This window comes from Triticum aestivum, chromosome 1B (genome assembly GCF_018294505.1).
Source record: "Triticum aestivum cultivar Chinese Spring chromosome 1B, IWGSC CS RefSeq v2.1, whole genome shotgun sequence".
NCBI classification, from domain to species: Eukaryota; Viridiplantae; Streptophyta; class Magnoliopsida; order Poales; family Poaceae; genus Triticum; species Triticum aestivum.
In genome coordinates, this window is record NC_057795.1 from 158045404 (window position 1) to 158068979 (window position 23576).

The 23576-nt window shown below is 45.8% G+C and overlaps 1 protein-coding gene and 1 long non-coding RNA gene across 3 annotated transcripts; one reads left to right on the forward strand and one right to left on the reverse strand.

Moving 5' to 3' along the window:
* Positions 1–4766: 4766 nt before the first annotated feature.
* LOC123113356 (uncharacterized) lies at positions 4767–8250 on the forward strand. 2 transcript variants are annotated; one of them, XR_006455993.1, is made up of 2 exons: positions 4767–5299; positions 5871–8250. It is a non-coding gene; the product is annotated as an uncharacterized lncRNA (long non-coding RNA). The 2 variants fall into 2 exon arrangements; XR_006455992.1 differs by having other exon boundaries at positions 4767–5293.
* Positions 8251–8577: 327 nt separating this feature from the next.
* On the reverse strand, positions 8578–10229 carry LOC123113347 (uncharacterized). The gene has a single exon (XM_044534563.1). It carries the CDS (start codon positions 9604–9606, stop codon positions 8896–8898), a length of 711 nt encoding a protein of 236 aa, XP_044390498.1. The 5' UTR covers positions 9607–10229; the 3' UTR covers positions 8578–8895.
* Positions 10230–23576: the final 13347 nt, after the last annotated feature.

Here is a 23576-nt window from a genome sequence, read left to right on the forward strand (position 1 = left end):
GGTCCCTTGAGTTTTAGTGGGAGGTACTTGATAGCATGTAGATCATCTCCGCGGGCCATGTGAATATGGAGGAAAAAATCTTCTATCCATACCGCGGGGTCTGTAGTACCATCATATGGTTCAATGTTCATGGGTTTAAACCCTTCTGGGAATTCGTGATCCATTCCTTCATCAGTGAAGCATAGGGGGTGTGCGGCGCCTCTGTGCCGGGCTACATTGTATTCGGTCCGGCCGGATTTGTTAGTGTATCCGGCGTGACGGTCCTCATCACGCATTGGGGCGCGCCCCATGATCCATAGATCGATCTTGACTGCCCTGCTTTGTTTTTTAATTGGTCTCGCGGGTCATGCATGGAGCCTCGGGCCTTCGTGTTTTTGTTTGTTTGGCGTCGAGGTGCGGGCTGGACTTCGGGATGGTACACCGCTTTGTCGCGTCCACGGGGTGGCCGGTCAGCCGCATCATGCGCTGGTAGTGTGGGCTTTAGCGCCTCCTCCTCAAGTTGAGGTAGCAACCTGCGCTTTGGGTAACTTCTTGTCGGGCGCTCGAGTCCATATTCCTCGGCAGCTAGGACCTCGGTCCATCTGTCAGTTAGCAGATCTTGATCAGCTTGAAGTTGTTGCTGCTTTTTCTTCAGGCTTTTTGCAGTGGCTATAAGCCGGCGCTTGAAGCGCTCCTGCTTGACGGGATCCTCGGGCACAATGAATTCTTCGTCACCGAGGCTTACTTCGTCTTCGGAGAGAGGCATGTAGTTATCATCCTCTGATTCTCCATCTGTTGACTGTTCTTTAGGCCTAGCTTGCCCATCTCCTTGCTCGGCCTGCTTGAAGCCCGGCTGGGCAGGATTGTTTTCGTCTTCGGCACCATCCGGATTGTTATCATCTCTTGTGCCGGTATTGCTATTTTTGCTATAGCGGGGCTTAGGTTGCTTATCCAAAAGATTATCTTCGGTTGCCTCCTCGCCATTGCTTTCTTTGGGGGTGTCCACCATATATATATATCATACGATGAGGTGGCTATCCAGCGCCCTATAGGCGGTGGTTCTTGTTCTTCTCCTGCATCGTCGTCCATACCGCCGATGTCTTCGGAGTTGAAGTCAAGCACGTCGGTTAAGTCATCAACAGTGGCTATTAAGTGGGTGGTGGGTGGGGAACGAATTTCTTCGTCGTCCGCTTCCCACTCGAGCCGGACATAGTTCGGCCAAGAGCCCCCTGACAAAGAGAGAGACCTTAATGAATTTAGCACGTCACTCAAGGGCGAGTGTTGAAAAATATCCGCAGAGGTGAACTCCAAGACCGGTGCCCAATCAGATTCGATGTGCATGGTCGTACGCAGTTCGGATCATGTAGCCGGAGTCGAGTCCGAGGGTCCGGTGATTCCGGCCTCATAGGAGGTGAGGCCCGTGTTCGGCTTCAAGGCCGAGGAGTGTGCGGCCTCCTTGGCGGGGTCCATCCACCCGTCCTCGGATGGCTCGATTTGCTCTAGATTGATTCCTGGCGCCGCCGCAGGCGCGATCTCCCGAACACTGTCCGATGGCAGATCTAAGTCATGCTCATCGGGACCGTTCGGCGCACCTGACGTGGGCTCGAATCCGTCGAAAATCAAGTCTCCGCGGATGTCGGCAGTATAGTTCAAGCTTCCAAACCTGACCTGATGGCCAAGGGCGTAGCTATCGATCTACTCCAGATGTCCAAACGGGTTGGCCCGCAGTACGAAGCCGCCGAATACGAAGATCTGTCCGGGAAGAAAAACCTCCCCCTGGACTGCGTCGTTGAAGACGACTGAAGGAGCCATCAAGCCTTATCGCGGCGGCACAGTGAAACTCTCAATGAAAGCACCAATGTCGGTGTCAAAACCGGCGGATCTCGGGTAGGGGGTCCCGAACTGTGCGTCTAAGGCTAATGGTAACAGAAGACAAGGGACACGATGTTTACCCAGGTTCGGGCCCTCTCGATGGAGGTAATACCCTACTTCCTGCTTGATTGATCTTGATGATATGAGTATTACAAGAGTTGATTTACCACGAGATCGTAGAGACTAAACCCTAGAAGCTAGCCTATGATTATGATTGTTGTTGTCCTATGGACTAAACCCTCCGGTTTATATAGACACCGGAGGGGGCTAGGGTTACACAGAGTCGGTTACAGAGAAGGAGATCTACATATCCGAATTGCCAAGCTTGCCTTCCACGCAAAGGAGAGTCCCATCCGGACACGGGACGAAGTCTTCAATCTTGTATCTTCATAGTCCAACAGTCCGGCCAAAGTATATAGTCCGGCTGTCCGAGGACCCCTTAATCTAGGACTCCCTCACTGACCCCTTCCAAGGATCTGAAAATGTTTGGGTTAGGATTTTGGGAGAAAATATTAGGTCTATTAGACATATATTTGTGGTCAATAATCTTTTTCCAAGGTTTGCTTTCCTCTTCATAGTATCTCTTGACCCATGACCCTACTAAACAGACTTCCCGAAGGTTAGGAATGCCAAGCTCTCAAAATTCCTTCTTCATACAAACAAGTTTCCCATTAGCTAAATGAAGTTTCCTATGTCCCTCAAAATCATTTCCAAGACAGTGCGCCATCCGGGAATTGATCAAATCTATAGCCCACTTAGGGAATTTGAAAAATGATAACAAATAGATTGGAATGCTGGCCAAGCAGGCTTGGATCAGAATTAGCCTGCCTTTACAAGGAAGGAGCTTTTCTCTCCATCCAGCAATCCACTTCATATTTTTGTCAATTAGAGGTTGTATATCCTCCCTCCTCAGGTTGTCATGGTGGAGGGGGATCCACAAATATTTGATGGGAAAGCTTCCACCACTACGGCCTAGCAGGCTAGTGAATTCCTAGAACTCTTCCCATTCAATATTAATTGGTATCAGTTTACTTTTGGTGTAGATAATTTTCATGCCAGAAACCTGTTCAAAACAGGTTAGGACCGCTTGTGTATCTTGTCATTCTTTGATTCGTTTCCTTGCATGCTATTGTAGTATGTACGCCACCTCTCACTCTTGTAGCTTCGTTCTTCGATAGCTTACCTCAGACTTTTATTGCGGGTCTATTGTGATAATTTTGTAAGTACGTCTGGTAGAAAAGATGCACATTTTCAACTGCTGATGCAACATAAATGTAATATTGGTTCTATACGTAACGTATGGTAATTGGTACTTCCTTCGTTCACAAATACGTATAAAATATTTTGAATATTTTAATATAAACTACATACAGAACAAACACACTAAAATGTGCCTAAGTACATTTGATTTAGAAAAAAGTTAGAGCATCTTATTTTAACATATAAGGTTCCGGGAGCACTCGTTCCCACGGTTGTCCCTCGATCGCATGCATTCTTGCTGGTTGGATGCTGGTCAATTCGGTCGTCTGCTTCGTTTCAGCCGCTAGATTTTCGCTGCTCGTTTTCACCGCGCAGTGAGCTCGCATTGACCAATGACGGGTGGGCTCTCGCAGTGGGCTGGTTGGCTGGGTCAACCTTTTCGAGGTGCGTGTGCGCCCTCTCCCTGAACGCCGCATGCATCTCGCGCCGTTTGTGGGAGAGTGCGCGGCAGCCGCGGATGGTTTCCTTTGCTGCGTGTGCGCCTGTTTCTTTCCCTGCAGGTGGGCGTTGTTTCGGTCTGGTCCCATCTGTCTGTTATTGGTGCGTGCTGCGTTGCTCATCTATGCTTCTAGAGAGAGGGCTGGGCGTTCGGTTAATATGGTTAATACGGTTCGGTTTGTTCAGTTTTTTCTAATTTCGGTTTTGGAGAAACGGCAACCGAAATAATCACACAAAAATTAGCCACCAAACCTTATTAACCAAAATATATCGGTTCGGTTTGTTCAGTTAACCGAAAAACCGAAGTATATGCACCTCACTGTCTATGTGTAAGAGTCCTGACTGATGAGCAGCGACTTGCATTGTAGTAGTACATAATGTATAAAATAATGAGCTTGATTGATTTTCCAGCAGCCGCTACATCACGTTTAGCTGATACGTACTCACGTAAGTACATGAGCTTGTAGCTAGCGACCAATTCGATCGTTTCTTGGCGTCTTGGCTTATGTCTAACAATATATGGATCAGAAAGCACATGCACTAAACCACTTGTTTCAGTAGGCACGCACACTGCACATGTACACAAGAATATCCGCAAATCGAAATCGTATAAATACTTGCCGCAAGGATACTCTGCTGTATGAGTCGTTGATCGCACGCCTAGGGTTTGAGTGGAGAGGCCGACAGGGCACCGCCGGATGGAGAGATGGGTGATGGCTAGATGTATGTATTCTCTCCGTTCGAAATTACTTGTCTTAAAAATAGATATATCTAGAACTAAAATAAGTCTAGATACATCCATTTTTGTGACAAGTAATTTCGAACGGAGGGAATACTTGTGAACGTGGAGTGATTACATTAGGCATTAGTAAACCCGGGGGTGTTGGGCCGATGGACAAACGGGCTGCGGTCACAGAGTCAACGTCACACTTACGTACGGCCTTTTACTCCCAAAAATAACTCATGTACGGCCTCAGGAAACCAGGCATCATAATTAATTTCGGCTTCTTCGGTGATTACGGTTTGTGGGCGCTGGAAACCGATCGAACACCGAACACCGAATAGATATGAAAGTTGCCACCGAACCAAACAACCGTACGCTGAATAAATGAATAAACCGGTTAGATCGGTTCGGTTCGGTTTGGTTTTTCGGTTTTCGGTGTGACAGCGCCCACCCCTGAGAGGCTGGGCTGACCGATGCATGTGCGCGTGGGGCCTGGCTGACCAATGCATCGTGCGCGAGTCGTGCGTGCCTCACCTTCGTCTGCGGCTGGAGAGAGAAGATGGACTGCCAAAATATCTAGCGAGCCCTGGTCGCCTACGCTTGCTCACCTCCCCCTCTTCTCTTCCCAAGCCGCCTGCTCCTCCGACTAAATCTAGGAGGGAAGGCTGGAGCTAGCGAGGAAGATGGCTTGCCGCCGCCACGGCCTCGCTGCGCCCGCCGCTCCATCGACCGAATCTGCGACCTCTTCTCTCGCGTCGCGCGCTGCCTGGCTGCCTGCTACTCCTCCTGCCGCAGCCTAACTTGTGGGTGACGGGGAGGAGAAGACGATGAGCAGCGGCGCATGGGGGTTCGTGCAGGTCCTCGGCTCGCCCGTGCCTCACCAGTCCGCCGGGCAAGCAAGCCCGCAGGGGAGGCAGTGAGGCCAGAAGCAAGGGCACGGAGGTCGGAGGCAAGTGCTCGGGAGAGGAGAGGAAGGCGACGCTCCAGGCAGCGGCGTTGGGCCAGCAACATCAGGCAGTGGTTCTGGTGATCCGTTCCTTTTCCTTGTTTTTAATTTTTTTTCCTTCCCAAGATTATTATCACCCATCGCAATTGCTACCTCCTCAATCATTGGTTTATCTCCCGATTGGTTCTTTGGATGGTGAGGTTAAATTAATTGTGAGGGCCGCCATGCTTCAATTCCTGGCTGTTATGGCTGAATCCCGATCGATCAGAGGATTTTTCCTAGCGTCGATGTCGAGCCCAGCGCCCGGCGCTTCGTTGCTTTTCTCTTTCACCTGGGCCTTTTTTACAAGCGCTGCCTTATTTTAGGCGAACACAATTAGATTAGCGCTCAACTAAAGGCCCTTGTGGAGATAGACTGCTAGATCGATGCTACTTCCGTTATTATATTTTTTATTGCCTAAGCACAGAACAAGCACTCTTGCATTGGAGATGCCCTGATTAGCTTCTTCTACAAATTTGTCCCAATGCAATTAGCAGGCTAGCATATTCGAAAAATGAAATTTTGTATGACATATATAGCAAGATATGCATGTATTCCTACTCTTATCTTATATGGACAAATAGATCTAACAGCTGGCTTGCTTGCTTGCAGTGGTACAGGTGTGATCTTCATGGAGCTAGCCATCATTGGATTTGGTAATACATAATCACTTATTCAGAGAGCCCGAGGTGAGAAGGGACGAGCATCTAGAACACCACCATCTACTAATCAGTGAGCTACTATCTGTCTTTGAATGAGTTACTTAACAAGAGAAGGCAGGTAGCAATAGAACACATGCAATCTCAATGTTTACTAATTATCTATTTCTGAATTTATTCGTTCCCAGCTGCTCTGAATCTGGGTGTTTTGCTTGCTGCTTTGTAGGAGTTTCCTACCTTTCTTCTGCAAATCTGGAATGCCTTTATGGCATGATCATGTGAAAAAAGTACCTTGATGCAGTAATGGATTTGATTATCACTGGTTACTCTGTTTTCACGAATTACTATCCAACTATAAGTCTGTTCTAGACCCTAAGGCCCATGTAAATGTGATATAAGATTAAGCTATTTAATTTTAACTAAAAAGGATAATATTCTTTCAGTCGCTTGAATCTGTCCAGACCTGAAAAATACTTATAGTTTGAAAGCTTGATATATGAGTATGTAATTTTACAGGTATGTAGATAGTCGCAATGTTATTGTTCAAATGTACTCGAGCCAGGTTTTCGGTGTTTCATTGCAACCAAAAGAATTGGTAATATTGTTTTGATGAAAACATGGTCGCACTTGTCGGTGTTGTATAATAGGATTTTTAATTAGTGGCATAGGAAATTTTTTGTATCCTAAAGATTCTTACAGATTGGAATAGGAATTGGTAGCTAACATCTTGGGATTTTGTGATCATCTACAGTTGATTGAAAGTCCATTTTCCCTAAGATCCACTATGACAATGAAAAAGATTTCTGAAAACTGTGTCATCATAAATGTTCCGTCATTGTCCATAGCAATCCCATGCCGTATTAATTTCAGAAGAATAAATTCTTATTCAGATATTCATTGTGTTTTTATGTATTGCTATATCTAAAAAAGCAAGTTTCAGCTAAAACCAGAGCCGTGGTTAAGATACTCTTCGCACCTAGGATATGTGTTCAGATTGCTAACTTTAAACTATAGTTTTAGAAAATGTGGTGCCCTCGCTTATTTTTCTAATGCATGAACTTAGGGTAAATGTTTTATGTGTAATGCGTGCTTGATTTCTTTTTGATTCTGGTGGATTTTGATTTTCTCCACCATGCTTCTCTCCAACGGGATGAGTCTGTTTTCACAGCAGCAGGTGATGCATGTGCTTATTGTTGGCTGTTGGGATGTGGTATGCATTTTCTCATTGTTGGTTGTTTATTGTTTGCTATGATTAAGATACATTGGCATGTACATTTTATATCATTTTTGTTTTCAACACCACCTATCACTGTATAATTTGCCGTTAATAGAGTAGTTTCTCCTTTATTGCATTGCATAATGCTAGCAAGCTACATTGCACCATAAACAAAATAATCCTCTTCCAAGGTTAAACCTGTTTTTTCCTTCTAGCAAAGATCATCTCTGGAAAAGATCAATTCCGTTAGCCTATAATATTGCAGTTCTTTCATATCCTTCAAAGATTTATAAATATTTTCTCCTTCCACTCCATTCATTCTCATGGATTCTGAAAAAAAAATTGTTTTTTGTTGATTAATAATATTGCTTTCCCTTTCAGTTTTGTGGTGGTCGATGCATGTAGAATATACAGACTTTCCTAGAATGGCGCCTTTTAGTTTTTCTGCTTGATGTTAGTTCATTGATGAGAACACCTATGTACATGATTGCTGCATGCATGATATCCTACTATATACTGAGAAATATTTTTGTTTTTCGGACATTGTTTTCTAAATCCTATCAACATATTACCTGATATGGTCTTTGAAGTTTCTATTTTATAGCGAGCTTTGCACTGGTCAACTTGAGTATGGTATGGTTTAGTCTTATCTGTTGCAGCTATTCCAGAGAAATGTAGAGCTCTGCAACCTTCCGAAGACTTGATTTACAGTACTCCCGCCGTCCCTTTTTATAAGAAGTTTAGACAGCTGATTTTGAACTATTTTTGGAGCTGTCTGAACTTTCTAAAACGTCTTATAAAAGTGAACAGATGGGTATTGAACCCATAGATCCGCTTATAAACGGACCTTTTATCAGCATTGAGAAGGTGGCACAAAAACTCAAACACAGGGTGATCAGCTAAGAAAATAAGTTAAGAAGGACTTTCGGAAAACACAGGGTGACCCAGGTTGTGAGAGCTGATGACGACTCTATTAAAAGTCCTTGCTGCCTGCCCCATTTATGTCTCTGTAAACAGAATAACTAAGGTCATATGGTTTCCAATGTGACTAAGATCTAAATTCTTGCCGAGTGTAGTTTCTGAACCACAAAGTTACTATAAAATGGAAATATTTTCATTGTGGCATGATTTTGAATGGGATATTGCGCTACCAAATTAGAATGTGTATATACATCTCATTGTAGACAACAAATCACCTTTTTTTTGCTATCAAAGGGGATTAGATTTGTTGCCATATGTGCTTCCCTAAAGCTAAACCAACTAAAACATAGATTTTGTTTCAAATGAGACTCGACGGTACCAAATTAAAATTTGTATATACAAACATCTCATTGTAGACAAAGTCATTGCTTTTCCTGACTAAAGGAGATTAAATTTGTTAGTCATATGTGCTCATCCATAACTAAATTAACTAAATCATGGATTTCTTTTCATCGCGCACATGGAATCATCAGGTCTTTGCGCCATTTGGCGCAACGGGTCCACTAGTAGTATTAATGAACGGAGGGAGTAAGAAGCAAGTGCTTTTTCCCCCTGTATAAATAAAGAAAATAATTGAACATCAACGGGTAGAACATCAGTAATCAACTCTCTCTCTTAAAAAAACGTCATTACTCGATAGAGCCATACTGTTACAATGTGATTCAGCTAGGTTTCACGAGACACACAAAGAGTATTCCAATTTCCAACTTCCCCGAAAGAAGTCGGGATTTCCAACCAAAAGACGCGTAAAAAGGAAAAGTTTGTTGCAATCCGGCAGGCATCAGAATCCGGAACGCATCGGAAAGATCGGGCTCGGTGACTTGGATTGCTGCTGCTGGCTCGCGGACTGCAGCGCCTGGTCGACCATGGCGGCGCGCGACGCCCGGGACACGGCCGTGCCGCCGGCCAGCGCTCGCTGGTAGGCCTCGTCGTCCTCCATGCTCGCGCCCCCTTCCAGCGCCAGGTGCACGAGGCGGTGCATGTCATGCGACGTCAGCTCGTGCTGCTCGGTCAGCTCGGGGCCGTCCGAGCGCGCCTCGAAGCCCGACAGCAGCAGGTTCGCTCCCTCCCCCGCGCGGGCGCCGCGGTACTGGCGCACCGTGAACTGGGCGCCGCAGCCGTCCTCGTCATCGTCGTCGTCCTCGTACGCGGCGACGGCCCGCTCGCCGTGCAGGCTCCGCGCGCCGCTCAGGTCGAATTCCCCGAACTCCATGTCGCTCCCGCTCTCATCGTCGTCGTCGTCCGACGCTGCCTGCTCCTCGGACGCGTCATCGTCGACGAACACCACGCGGAGGCGGAACTCCATGCCGCCGAGCTCGTCGAGCGCGCCGCGTCTCGCCCCGACGCGCTCCGCCGCCCTCCTGGCCTCCATCGCGACCTCCGGGCGTATCATCGGGTTGTCGAGCCTGGCCACGAGGTCTGTGAACACCCGGTCCGCGGCGCCCCGGCGGCCCAGGTCGCGGAGCGGCACGCGGCAGGACACGTCCTCCATCGTGTCGACGTCCACGGGACCGCCGCCGTAGTCGCTGCATTGCTCGACGAGCAGCCGGAACGTGACGACGAGCCGCACGAGTCTGCGGCCGGGATCTCGGCGAGCAGGACCAGCTTGTCGGGATGGCTGAGCAGGACGTGCTCGTTCACGGCGGTGGCCATGTCTACTCTAGCTGCGCGTACACCAGCGGACGAACTTGGACGCTGATGAGTAATTTGATTGAGTGCGAGAACGTCGCAGGCTGTGCTCCTAGAGCGGAACCGGGGCCTGCTTATATAGCTCAAGGGTCATGGCGGTTGAAACAAGTGGGAGCCGAACTCGACTCGGACGAGCAGTCCAGAAATCCCATATACCGGAGTCGTGGCCGGAATCGGATGTCAGGGTTCTGAACCTGTTACATGACTCTATCCAAGTTCAGTTATCCAACGGTTATGAAGCATCTGGGCTATGAGGATCCAATGGCTCCTGTGCTCGCGTGTTACTGTACCGTTTCACTTATTTTTTTTGCGGGTAAGTACCCTTTCACTATTGCCTGTACTGTTTACTTTCATACCATTGTCGGGCTATATAAGAGCTGGTGCACAGCGCTTGTACCATCATCTATTCTGCCGAGTTGAACTCAATTATACACTTAAAACATTCATCTTATAGTAGACATGGATATTCCCAGCGTATACTCTTAGCCGAGATCCACATCGAAACCCTAGCGAGCTCCCTCGATCCCCTGATTCCACAGGACAATTGGTAATCACAGCACATGCTTTCCTCGGCAGCTTGAGATGTGTGTCTCACCGTAGATCATCCCACCCACCTCTCCCTTAATTCGGTGTTGGGCGGCGGCGGCGGCAATGTCTGGCAACGGTGTTTTTGGGTGGCGTTAGCGGTGGTGACCATCGGGCATGGTTGGCGGCGGTAGAAATCATCCGGCGGCAGCTCCTGTTCGTGTTCTGGTTACCAAAACACTTTGTTTCGGGGTAAAATCCCAGGAACAATGGCGAGTGATGCTGCAATTGGAGGAGTCTTCTACGGAGGCGATATGTATCACTCCTCTGTTCGGGTTATCGTGGTACGACAGTAAAATTCCTCTCAGAGTCAGTGATACAAGATGGGACTTAACCAAGTCTGTCATCGATGAGGCAGAAGTAGCAGATCTGTTAGCTATGAAAGCATATTTTGCTGCCCACAAGGGAGAAACAGATGAACTTAAGGAGGATGTTGGGCAAGGATGTGAAGCCGATTAATTCTAAGCAAGATAATATGTGTAAAGTGATTGATACTATACAAGCAGTAGTTATGACTCTAAGAGCATCTACAACCAGGCGCCTCAAACCCATCTCATACGCCCGGACGGGCCGCCCGGTCACGATTTTTTGACCCAGACGGGCTCTTTAAACTGGCCCCAAACAGCCGGGCTGACTGACACCCCTCATATCCAGCCCAAATATGGGGGGGGGGGGCACCCGCCACGTCGGCCCGACAGCCCGACCCCATCAAAAATTGCACCAAATCCATCGAACACTTCCTCCTCCTCCCGCCGCCCTCCAACCTTTCATGTGCCCGGACCCTCGCCGTCCTCCATGCTTGCTCCCAATCCTCACCACCGGTCCCGATCCATCGCCGGAGATGTCGTCCAGCCCGAACTAGACCGCTGCGACAGAGACGCGGTCTGCCTCATCCGTCGGCGTCCCTTCATCGGCTGCGACTTGCAAGGCGGAGAACATCGCCCAGAAGTTGTGGTGACGTCGGCAACGAGAGAGGGAGGCGGCGACAGCGTCGCAGGGAGGTTCAGACATGGTGGAGCAGCTATCTCCTTTGTCGCGCCCGGATCTCCGCACCCCTTCCATTCGAGCACCCAGGCAGATTACGGCGTCCGACCAGTGATCGAAGGCCATCCGTCATGCTCAGACATTGATTTCATTTTGGCATGTCCGATTTGTTGAACTATGATTTGCTTTGCTTTGTTTCAAACTTTTGAATTCAGACGATTTGTATCGTATGATCGACGTGCATGGATTTGAGGATTGGAATTTGAGTTATGTGGATGTGCGGCACAACATATGAGGGGCCGGTGGGCGCTGTCCGCGGACGCGCCCGGACACACCCGCGGGCATATAGGGGGCCGGATTTTCCAAGTCCGGCTGTAGATCCTCTAAGTCAGCAACTGTCCACTATCACTGACGTGTTGAAAACATTGGGCTCCAATGATGCTTCCACCTCAGCTCAACCAACTACTGGTGAGATTAGCAGAGACCAAGCTCCATCAACTGAAATTCCACTGGAAACACCTGACATTCCTCCAAGATCATTGCCAGAAGAATTGCACAAGCGCCTCTTGTTGGAACAAGAAAAGACTCGACTATACACACTCTTAAATGCTCATAGACTTCCTCCTATCCAGGTAGCACAAAAATCAGCTCCTCCAGGGTTTAGTCGAGCCAATCCACAAGATGTTCAATTTGAAGGAGCATCTCCTACTGCTCAAATGAAAACAGCAAGAACCACTGCATTTCCCATGTCCAATCCACATGAAGTAAATGTAATTTGGGACGAGTACTACAAAAACTACGAGAAGGAAATGAGAACACAATTACTCAAGAACATCATTAAGGCCCCTCGGATGGCGTTTCCCAAGTTTGATGGGTACAATCCTGATGGTTGGATCAGGCAGTGTGAGAAGTATTGCCAGATGTTAGGAGCACCTAACGATTACAAGGTTTGTTTGGCACAACGGTATGTGGTTGACAAGGCAGATTTTTTGGCTTAGAAGATGTGGCTTACTCAAGAAACATCTTACTTGGCCCCAGTTCTGTGAGGAAGTGCTTAAAACGTTTTCACTAACAAGGTCATATGATTTAACAGAAAGGTTCAACTCTTTCAAGCAAGGAAACATATCTATTTTTGAATACATAGACCAGTTTGAGTCCCTGATGGCTAAAATGCAGGAGGAAAACCATACTCTAGCAGAATAATGGCTCATTAAATGCTATGCAGAATGGGATGAGATCTCACATCAAATTCCAGTTGAGACCTCTCAGACCTCCTGCACTTACTAGTGCATATCGGTTGCCAGTGGATATGGAACAATCTATCCCCCCCAAGAACGCTAATTTCTAGACTATAAGCGGATAAAAAAACCTACAACAACTTCAAAACTACCGGGTTTGAAGCTAAACTACCAGAACAAAAATTACCAACCACCACTCAAAGAGCAAGGGAGCCTGGAAATTGCTGGAGATGTGGTGATGCTTTCATGGGCAAAAATGTAAGCAAGCTCCTGTTATTAACATGTTAACAGGAGAAGAACCTACCGACCAGACTGAAGATCAGGAGACTGTATCAGACGAGGAGTAGGAAACTCCACAAGATGCTCAGGACAGATGTATGATAATTTCACTCCAGGTTATGGAAGTTGATAGTGTTAACACCATGTCAAACTTAATTTCAATTGGAGGAAAGCAAGCAATGGCTTTAGTGGACTCTGGGAGCAACTCCACATTTATGAATTTGCCATTTGCTCTAAAAACATCACACACGTACTTAAGGAAAAGTCAAGACCTGTAGCAGCTGCTGGTGGTTTGGTCTGGTGCTTATATCCCAGACACAACATTCTCTATGGGGAAAGACAAATTCCAACACACATTCAGGATTTTAGACCTACCTGGGCATGATATAGTGCTTTGTTGTGATTGGTTAGCAAAACACAGTCCTACTACATTGGACCACATCAACAGATCTATCACTATTATGAAAGATGGCAAAGAACAAGTTCACATTCCAATCAACTGCAGAAGCAACTGAGATAAATGCAAATGTCATGGAAAAGTTGCTCAACAAAGGAGCAACTGGTTTTTCTATTTATCTACTCAACACCTCCAACTCCTATTCTGCTCTCACAAAATCAAAAATCCCCGATCCAGTTGCAGAACTCTTGGAAAAATTCCCTACTATCTTTGCTGAACCCAAAGGACTGCCACCTGCTAGGGCCTTCGATCATGAAATCCCTCTCAAGCCAGGAACAACTCCCCCCTACTCTAGGCTGTACAGACTACCTCATCAGCATACAAATGAGATGGAACACCAAGTGCAACATCTTCTAAAATCTGGTATGATCAGAGAGAGCCAAAGCCCTTATGCTTTAGCAGCTATCTTGGTTGGCAAAAAGGACAAAAGTTGGAGATTATGTCTGGATTTCAGAAAGCTCAATGTCGTGACCATCAGAAACAAATATCCCATTCCTGTGATTGAAGATCTGATTGCTGAATTATTTGGAGCTAATTTTTTTCACAAATTTGGATTTAAGATCTGGTTATCACAAATCAGAATGAGTGAAAAGGACATTCGCAAACAGCTTTTATCACTCATTTTGGGAATTATGAGTGTCTAGTTATACCCTTTGGTCTAGCAAATGCACCTAGAACCTTTCTGGCCTTGATGAACAACATATTGTCACATTTTCTCAGGAAACACACATGATTTTCTTTGATGATATTCTCATTTTTAGTGAAACCTTGGAAGGACATCTGTAACATTCAGAGGCAATACTATCTGTTTTGCAGAAAGAACAACTATGTGTCAAGTTATCTAAGTACCAATTTGTTGTTTCACAAGTAGAATATCTGGGCCACATCATCTCTAGTGAGGCGGTATCCACTGACCAAACTAAAGTTGATGATGTTGCTGAGTGGGTAACTCCTAACACAGTTACCCAGCTTAGGGTTTTCTTGGGCCTTTGTGACTATTATAGGATATTTGTGAAGGATTTTTGGAATTATTGCTAGGCCCCTCCATGATGTACTACAGAAGGACAATTTTGCCTGGTCCCAACTTATGGCCCTCTTAAGAGGAGCCGCATGTGGTGCTCCCCAAGGAGTCAAAACCTCCGAGGGGTAGAGCGGGCCTGCGAGCAAGGAAGACCTTGGTCACCCGATCCAAGGCATAGCAAATCCAGCTAGTTTGGAAGTTTTAGCTTGCCAAGACGCTATTTCATTGGCGCAAGACTTGGGTATGCAACATCTCCAAATCGCATCGGATTGTAAACATGTTGTGAATCATATTCACCAGGGCATGGGAGGAAGCTATGGAAGTGTTATTAGAGAGACCCTAGGAACTACTAGAAATTTTACTTCTTGTAATTTTATTTTTGAACCTCGAGCTTCAAACACTAAAGCTCATAGGTTAGCTAGGTCAGGTGCTTCTCTCCCTTATCAACGCCATATTTGGTTGGGCACATCGAGTGACCCAATTGCTTTTCTTGTAAACATTGGTATTAACCAATAAAGACCTAGCTTTCTTGCTAAAAAAACCCGATCCGAGGAGACCCACACCTCCTCCACCCATGAGGATGATGCGAAGGAGGACACAGGGGAAGGAAACCCTTCCCTCAAGGGGAAGAGGGCGGCGTCTGAGGGCGCCGAGGAGGAAGCGCAGCCAAAAGGCCTGAAGAGGCCATGCAAGGCCTTCACTGAACCTGTCGGCAAGCCCACCCTGCTGAAGAAGGCTAACTTCTCCGATGAGTAGGACGAGGACCTCCTCGAGATGGGGAGGGAGAAGCCGGCACCCCGGAGGTATTTTATTGTAGCCAGATTTGAATTTCAAAAGTCTGTTCATCAAATGAAACTTATAGAGGCATTTTCCAGCCCACCGAAGGTACACCTTAGAGGCAACACCTCGAGCGGGCTATCTCTGACTGACATTGGGAGTCTGTATTGGGGAACGCAGTAATTTCAAAAAAAATCATAGACGGGCATGAGTCTGAAATACCAATTTCAGCTCTTGGAACATCTCATATGCTCCGTGGCATTTCAAAAATGTTTTTGAAGTCCCGGTTCTAAGCCATAAAGCATGGTGCACTAAACTATCAAGTAGTCATCATATTGAGCTAGCCAAACGTTCATAACGTCTGCATCTGCTCCTGCAATAGGTCTGTCACCTAGCGGTGCATCAAGGACATAATTCTTCTATGCAGCAATGAGGATACACCTCAGATCACAGACCCAGTCCGCATCATTGCTACTATCATTTTTCAACTTAGTTTTCTTTAGGAACATATAAAAAACATAGGGAAGCTATAACGCGAGCTATTGTTCTACAACATAATTTGCAAAATACTATCAGGACTAAGTTCATGATAAATTAAAGTTCAATTAATCATATTACTTAAGAAATCCCACTTAGATAGACATCCCTCTAGTCATCTAAATGATCACGTGATCCTAATCAACTAAACCATGTCCGATCATCACGTGAGATGGAGTAGTTTTCAATGGTGAACATCACTATGTTGATCATGTCTACTATATGATTCACGCTTGACCTTTCTGTCTCCAATGTTCCGAGGCCATATCTGCATATGCTAGGCTCATCAAGTTTAACCCGAGTATTCTGCGTGTGCAAAACTGACTTGCACTCGTTATATGTGAACGTAGAGCTTATCACACCCGATCATCACGTGGTGTCTCGGCACGAAGGACTGTCGCAACGGTGCATACTCAGGGCACTTATACCTTGAAATTTTTAGTAAGGGATCATCTTATAATGCTACCGCCGAACTAAGAAAAATAAGAAGCATAAAATATAAACATCATATGTAATCAAAATATGTGACATAATATGGCTATCATCATCTTGTGCCTTTGATCTCCATCTCCAAAGTACTGTCATGATCTCCATCGTCACCAGCATGACACCATGATCTCCATCATCTTGATCTCTATCAACGTGTCATCACATGGTCGTCTCGCCAACTATTGCTTTTGTAACTATTACTATCGCATAGCGATAAAGTAAAGCAATTATATGTCGCTTGCATCTTATCAATAAAGAGACAACCATAAGGCTCCTGCCAGTTGCTGATAACTTTAACAGAACATGATCATCTCATACAACAAATTATATCTCATCACATCTTGACCATATCACATCACAACATGCCCTACAAAAACAAGTTAGACGTCCTCTACTTTGTTGTTGCAAGTTTTACATGGCTGCTACGGGCTTAGCAAGAACCATTCTTACCTACACATCAAAACCACAATGATTTTTCGTCAAGTGTGCTGTTTTAACCTCAACAAGGACCGAGCGTAGCCACACTCGATTCAACTAAAGTTGGAGAAATAGACATTCACTAGCCACCTGTGTGCGAAGCACGTCGGTAGAACCAGTCTCGTGTAAGCGTACGCATAATGTCGGTCTGAGCTGCTTCATCCAGCAATACCATCGAATCAAAGTATGACATGCTAGTAAGCAGTATGACTATTATCGCCCACAAATCTTTGTGTTCTACTCGTGCATATAACATCTACGCATAGACCTGGCTCGGATGTCACTGTTGGGGAACGCCGTAATTTCAAAAAAATTCCTACTATCATGCAAGATCTATCTAGGTGATGCATAGCAACGAGAGGGGAGAGTGTGTCCACGTACCCTCGTAGACCGGAAGCGAAAGCGTTTCAATAACGCGGTTGATGTAGTCGAACTTCTTCACGATCCAACCGATCAAGTACCGTACGTATGACACCTCCGGGTTCAGCACACGTTCAGCTTGATGACGTCCCTCGTACTCTTGATCCAGTTGAGGCCGAGGGAGAGTTTCGTCAGCACAACGGCATGGAGACGATGATGATGAAGTTACCGGCGCAGGGCTTCGCCTAAGCACTACGATGATATGACCGAGGTATGTAACTGTGGAGGGGGGCACCGCACACTGCTAAGACAAATCTTGGAGTGCCTTTGGGGTGCCCCCTGCCCACGTATATAAAGGAGGGAGTAAGAGGAGGCCGGTCTAGAGGGGGCGTGTCAAAGGGGGGAGTCCTACTTGGACTACGTGGGCAGGGGGCACCCCAAAGGCACTCCAAGATTTGTCTTAGCCGTGTGCGGTGCCCCCCTCCAGAGTTACATACCTCGGTCATATCATCGTAGTGCTTAGGCGAAGCCCTGCGCCGGTAACTTCATCATCATCGTCGCCACGCTGTTGTGCTGAAGTAGGATTCGCCCCTTTCCTATTCCAACTAGGAGAAGGAAGGGAAGGAGGAAGAGGGAAGAAGGAAGGAGGGAAGCGCCGCCCCCTCCTAGTTCAATTCGGACCAGCCCATGGGGGGGCGCACGGCCACCCCTTGAGGCCCTTCTCTCCTTTCCCGTATGGCCCATTAAGGCCCACTACTTCCCCCAGTGAATTCTCGTAACTCCCCGGTACTCCGAAAAATACCCGAATCACTCAGAACCTTTCAGATGTCCGAATATAGCCTTCCAATATATCGATCCTTACGTCTCGGCCATTTTGAGACTCCTCGTCACATCCGTGATCTCATCCAGGACTCTGAACAAACTTCGGTCATCAAAACACATAACTCATAATACAAACCGTCATCGAACGTTAAGCGTGCAGACCCTACGGGTTCGAGAACTATGTAGACATGACCGAGACATATCTCCAGTCAATAACCAATAGCGGAACCTGGATGCTCATATTGGCTCCCACATATTCTATGAAGACCTTTATCGGTCAAACCGCATAACAACATACGTTGTTCCCTTTGTCATCGGTATGTTACTTGCCCGAGATTCAATCGTTGGTATCATCATACATAGTTCAATCTCGTTACCGGCAAGTCTCTTTACTCATTTCGTAATGCATCATCCTGCAACTAACTCATTAGTCACATTGCTTGCAAGGCTTATAGTGATGTGCATTACCGAGAGGGCCCAGAGATACCTCTCCGATACATGGAGTGACAAATCCTAATCTCGATCTATGCCAACCCAACAAACACCTTCGGAGAAACATGTAGAGCATCTTTATAATCACCCATTTACGTTGTGACGTTTGATAGCACACAAGGTATTCCTCCGGTATTCAGGAGTTGCATAATCTCATAGTCTGAGGAACATGTATAAGTCATGAAGAGAGCAGTAGCAATGAAACTATAACGATCATAATTCTAAGCTAACGGATGGGTCATGCCCATCACATCATTCTCATAATGATGTGATCCCGTTCATCAAATTACAACACATGTCTATGGTTAGGAAACATAACCATCTTTGATTAACGAGCTAGTCTAGTAGAGGCATACTAGGGACAATCTATTTTGTCTATGTATTCACACATGTACTAAGTTTCCGGTTAATACAATTCTATCATGAATAACAAACATTTATCATGATATAAGGAAATAAATAATAACTTTATTATTGCCTCTAGGGCATATTTCCTCCAGTCTGAGCCTGCTGTGACCCCTCCAGCTCCCGAGGGGTTGGGGGAAGCATCATCCGGTCCGTCCCCCACTCAACACTGAAGGAAATATGCCCTAGAGGCAATAATAAAGTTGTTATTTTATATTTCCTTATTGATGATAAATGTTTATTATTCATGCTAGCATTGTATTAACCGTAAACTTGATACATGTGTGGATACATAGACAAAACACCGTGTCCCTAGTATGCCTCTACTTGACTAGCTCGTTAATCAAAGATGGTTAAGTTTCCTAGCCATAGAAATGTGTTGTCATTTGATGAATGGGATCACATCATTAGTCATTAGGAGAATGATGTGATGGACAAGACCCATCCGTTAGCTTAGCATAATGATCATTCAGTTTTATTGCTACTGCTTTCTTCATGTCAAATACATATTCCTCCGACTATCAGATTATGTAATTCCCGAAATACCAGAGGAATGCCTTGTGTGCTATCAAACATCAAAACGTAACAGGGTGATTATAAAGATGCTCTGTAGGTATCTTCGAAGGTGTTTTGTTGGGTTGGCATAGATCGAGATTAGGATTTGTCACTCTGAGTGTCGGAGAGGTATCTTTGGGCCCTCTCGGTAATGCAGATCATAAGAAGCCTTGGAAGCAATGTGACTAATGAGTTAGTTGTGGGATGATGCATTATGGAATGAGTAAAGAGACTTGCCGATAACAAGATTGAACTAGGTACGAAGATACGACGATCGAATCTTGGGCAAGTAACATACCGATGACAAAGGGAATAACGTATGTTGTAATAATGGTTTGACCGATAAAGATCTTTGTAGAATATGTGGGAGCCAATATGAGCATCTAGGTTCCGCTATTGGTTATTGACCGGAGAGGTGTCTCGGTCATGTCTACATAGTTCTCGAACCCATAGGGTCCGCATGCTTAACGTTCGATGACGATTTTGTATTATGAGTTATGTGATTTGGTGACCGAATGTTGTTCTGAGTCCCGGATGAGATCACGGACATGACGGGGAGTCTCAAAATGGTCAAGAGGTAAAGATTCATATATAGGATGATGATATTCGGACACTGGAAGTGTTCTGGGGGTACCGGGTACATATCGGGTCACGAAAGGGGTTCCGGGCATCCCCCCGACAACTACATGGGCCTAATGGGCCAAGAAGGGGACAGACCAGCCCCTAGGGGGCTGGTGCACCCCATGTAGGCCGAAAAAGGGGGGAAGGAAAGGGGAGAAGGGAGAAAGGAAGGGAAGGGATTCGGCCTCCCCCTTCCTTCTCTCCTCCCTCCTCCTTCCTTCCCCCTCCGGATGAATATGGAAGGGGGGAGGCCGAATTGGGAGGCGCCCAAGTAGGAGTCCTCCTACTTGGGGCGCCCCCTTGGATGCCTCTTCTCCCCTCCAACCTATATATATGAGGGGGAGCACCACTAGAACAGACATCATTGATTCCTAGCCATGTGCGGCGCCTCCCTCCACAGTTTACGCCTCTAGTCATATTCATGTAGTGCTTAGGCAAAGCCCTGCGCGGATCACTTCACCATCACCGTCACCACGCCATCATGCTGACGCAACTCTCCCTCGAAACTTTGCTGGATCAAGAGTTCAAGGGACGTCATCGAGCTGTGTATAGAACTCAGAGGTGCCGTACGTTCGGTGCTTGATCGGTCGGAACGAGAAGAAGTTCAACTACATCAACCGCGTTAACAAATGCTTCCACTTTCGGTCTACAAGGGTACATGGACACACTCTTCCCCTCTCGTTTCTATGCATCTCCTGGATAGATCTTGAGTGAGCGTAGGACTTTTTTTGAAATTGCATGCTATGTTTCCCAACAGTGGCATCCAAGCCAGGTCTATGCGTAGATGATATGCACGAGTAGAACACAAAGAGTTGTGGGCAGTGATCGTCATACTGCTTACCACCAATGTCTTATTTTGATTCAGCGGTATTGCTGGATGAAGCGGCCCGAACCAACCTTACATGACCACGTTCATGAGATCGGTTCTATCGACGGACATGCAACTAGTTTTGCATAAAGGTGGCTGGCGGTTGTCTGTTTCTCCAACTTTAGTTGAATCGAATTTGACCGCGTCCGGTCCTTGTTGAAGGTTAAAACAACAAACTTGATAAATCACCGTTATGGCTTTGTGCCGTAGGTAAGAACAGTTCTTGCTAGAAGTCCATAGCAGCCACGTAAAACTTGCAACAACAAAGTAGAGGATGTCTAACTTGTTTTTGCAGGGCATGTTGTGATGTGATATGGTCAAGACATGATGCAATATACGTTGTTGTATGAGATGATCATGCTTTATAAAAGTTATGAACAGCTGGCAGGAGCCTTATGGTTGTCGCTTTATTGTATGAAATGCAAATGCCATGTAATTGCTTTACTTCATCACTAAGCGGTAGCGATAGTTGTAGAAGCAATAGTTGGCGAGACGACCATGACGCTACGATGGAGATCAAGGTGTCGAGCCGGTGATGATGGAGATCATGATGTTGCTTTGGAGATGGAGATCAAAAGCACAAGATGATGATGGCCATATCATGTCACGTATTTTGATTGCATGTGATGTTTATCTTTATGCATCTTATTTTCTTTAGTACGGCGGTAGCATTACAAGATGACCCCTTAACTATATTTCAAGGTATAAGTGTTCTCCCCGAGTATGCACCGTTGCGAAAGTACTTCGTGATGAGACACCACGTGATGATCGGGTGTGATAGGCTCTACGTTCACATACAACGGGTGCAAGCCAGTTTTGCACATGCGGAATACTCGGGTTAAACTTGATGAGCCTAGCATGTACAGACATGGCCTCGGAACACTGGAGACCGAAAGGTCGAACGTGAATCATATAGTAGATATGATCAACATAGAGATGTTGACCATTGAAGACTACTCCATCTCACGTGATGGTCAGACATTGTTTAGTTGATTTGGATCATGTGATCATTTAGATGACTCGAGGGATGTCTATCTAAGTGGGAGTTCTTAAGTAATATGATTAATTGAACTTAATTTATCATGAACTTAGTCCTGTTAGTATTTGCATATCTATGTTGTAGATCAATAGCTCGCGTATAGATCCCCTATTTTATTTTTTGATATGTTCCTAGAGAAAACTAAGTTGAAAGATGATAGTAGCAATGATACGGACTAGGTCCATGATCTGAGGATTATCCTCATTGCTGCACAGAAGAATTTTGTCCTTGATGCACCGCTAGGTGACAAACCTATTGCAGGAGCAGATGCAGACGTTATGAACATTTGACAAGCTCGGTATGATGACTACTTGATAGTTTAGTGCACCATGCTTTACGACTTAGAACCGAGACTTCAAAAATGTTTTAAACGCCATGGAGCATATTGATAACCCACAAGTATAGGGGATCACAACAGTTTTTGAGGGTAGAGTATTCAACCCAAATTTATTGATTTGACACAAGGGGAGCCAAAGAATATTCTCAAGTATTAGCAGTTGAGTTGTCAATTCAACCACACCTGGATAACTTAGTATCTGCAGCAAAGTGTTTAGTAGAAAAGTAGTATGGAAGTAACAGTAGCAGTAGCAAAAGTAACAGTTGTAGTTTTGTAGTAATTGTAACAGTGGCGACGATAAAGTAACTAAGCAAAGAGCAATATGTGAAAATCTCGTAGGCATTGGATCAGTGATGGATAATTATGTTGGATGCGATTCCTCATGTAATAGTTATAACTAGGGTGACATAGAACTAGCTCTAGTTCATCAATGTAATGTAGGCATGTATTCCGAATATAGTCATACGTGCTTATGGAAAAGAACTTGCATGACATCTTTTGTCCTACCAGCGGGGTCCTATTGGAAACTAAGGGATATTAAGGCCTCCTTTTAATAGAGTACCGGACCAAAGCATTAACACTTAGTGAATACATGAACTCCTCAAACTACGGTCATCACCGGTAAGTATCGCGATTATTGTCACTTCGGGGTTAACGGATCATAACACATAATAGGTGACTATAGACTTGCAAGATAGGATCAAGAACTCACATATATTCATGAAAACATAATAGGTTTAGATATGAAATCATGGCACTCGGGCCCTAGTGACAAGCATTAAGCATAGCAAAGTCATAACAACATCAACCTCAGAACATAGTGGATACTAGGGATCAAACCCTAACAAAACTAACTCAATTACATGGTAAATCTCATCCAACCACCGTCTAGCAAGCCTACGATGGAATTACTCACGCACGGCGGTGAGCATCATGAAATTGGTGATGGAGGATGGTTGATGATGATGACAACGACGAATCCTCCTCTCCGGAGCCCCGAACGGACTCCATATCATCCCTCCCGAGAGAGATTAGGGCTTGGCGGCGGCTCTGTATCGTAAAACGCGATGAATATTTCTCTCTAATTTTTTTCTCCCCAAACGTGAATATATGGAGTTGGAGTTGAGGTCGTTGGAGCTTCAGGGTGCCCACGAGGCAGGGGGCGCGCCCTAGGGGGGCACCCTTGTGGACAGGGTGTGGGCCCCCTGACGTTGATTCTTTCGCCAATATTTTTTATTAAATCCAAAAAGTTGCTCCGTGGATTTTCAGGTCATTCCGAGAACTTCTATTTTTGCACAAAAATAACACCATGGTAGTTCTGCTGAAAACAACGTCAGTCCGGGTTAGTTCCATTGAAATCATGCAAGTTAGAGTCCAAAACAAGGGCAAAAGTGTTTGGAAAAGTAGATACAATGGAGACGTATCAACTC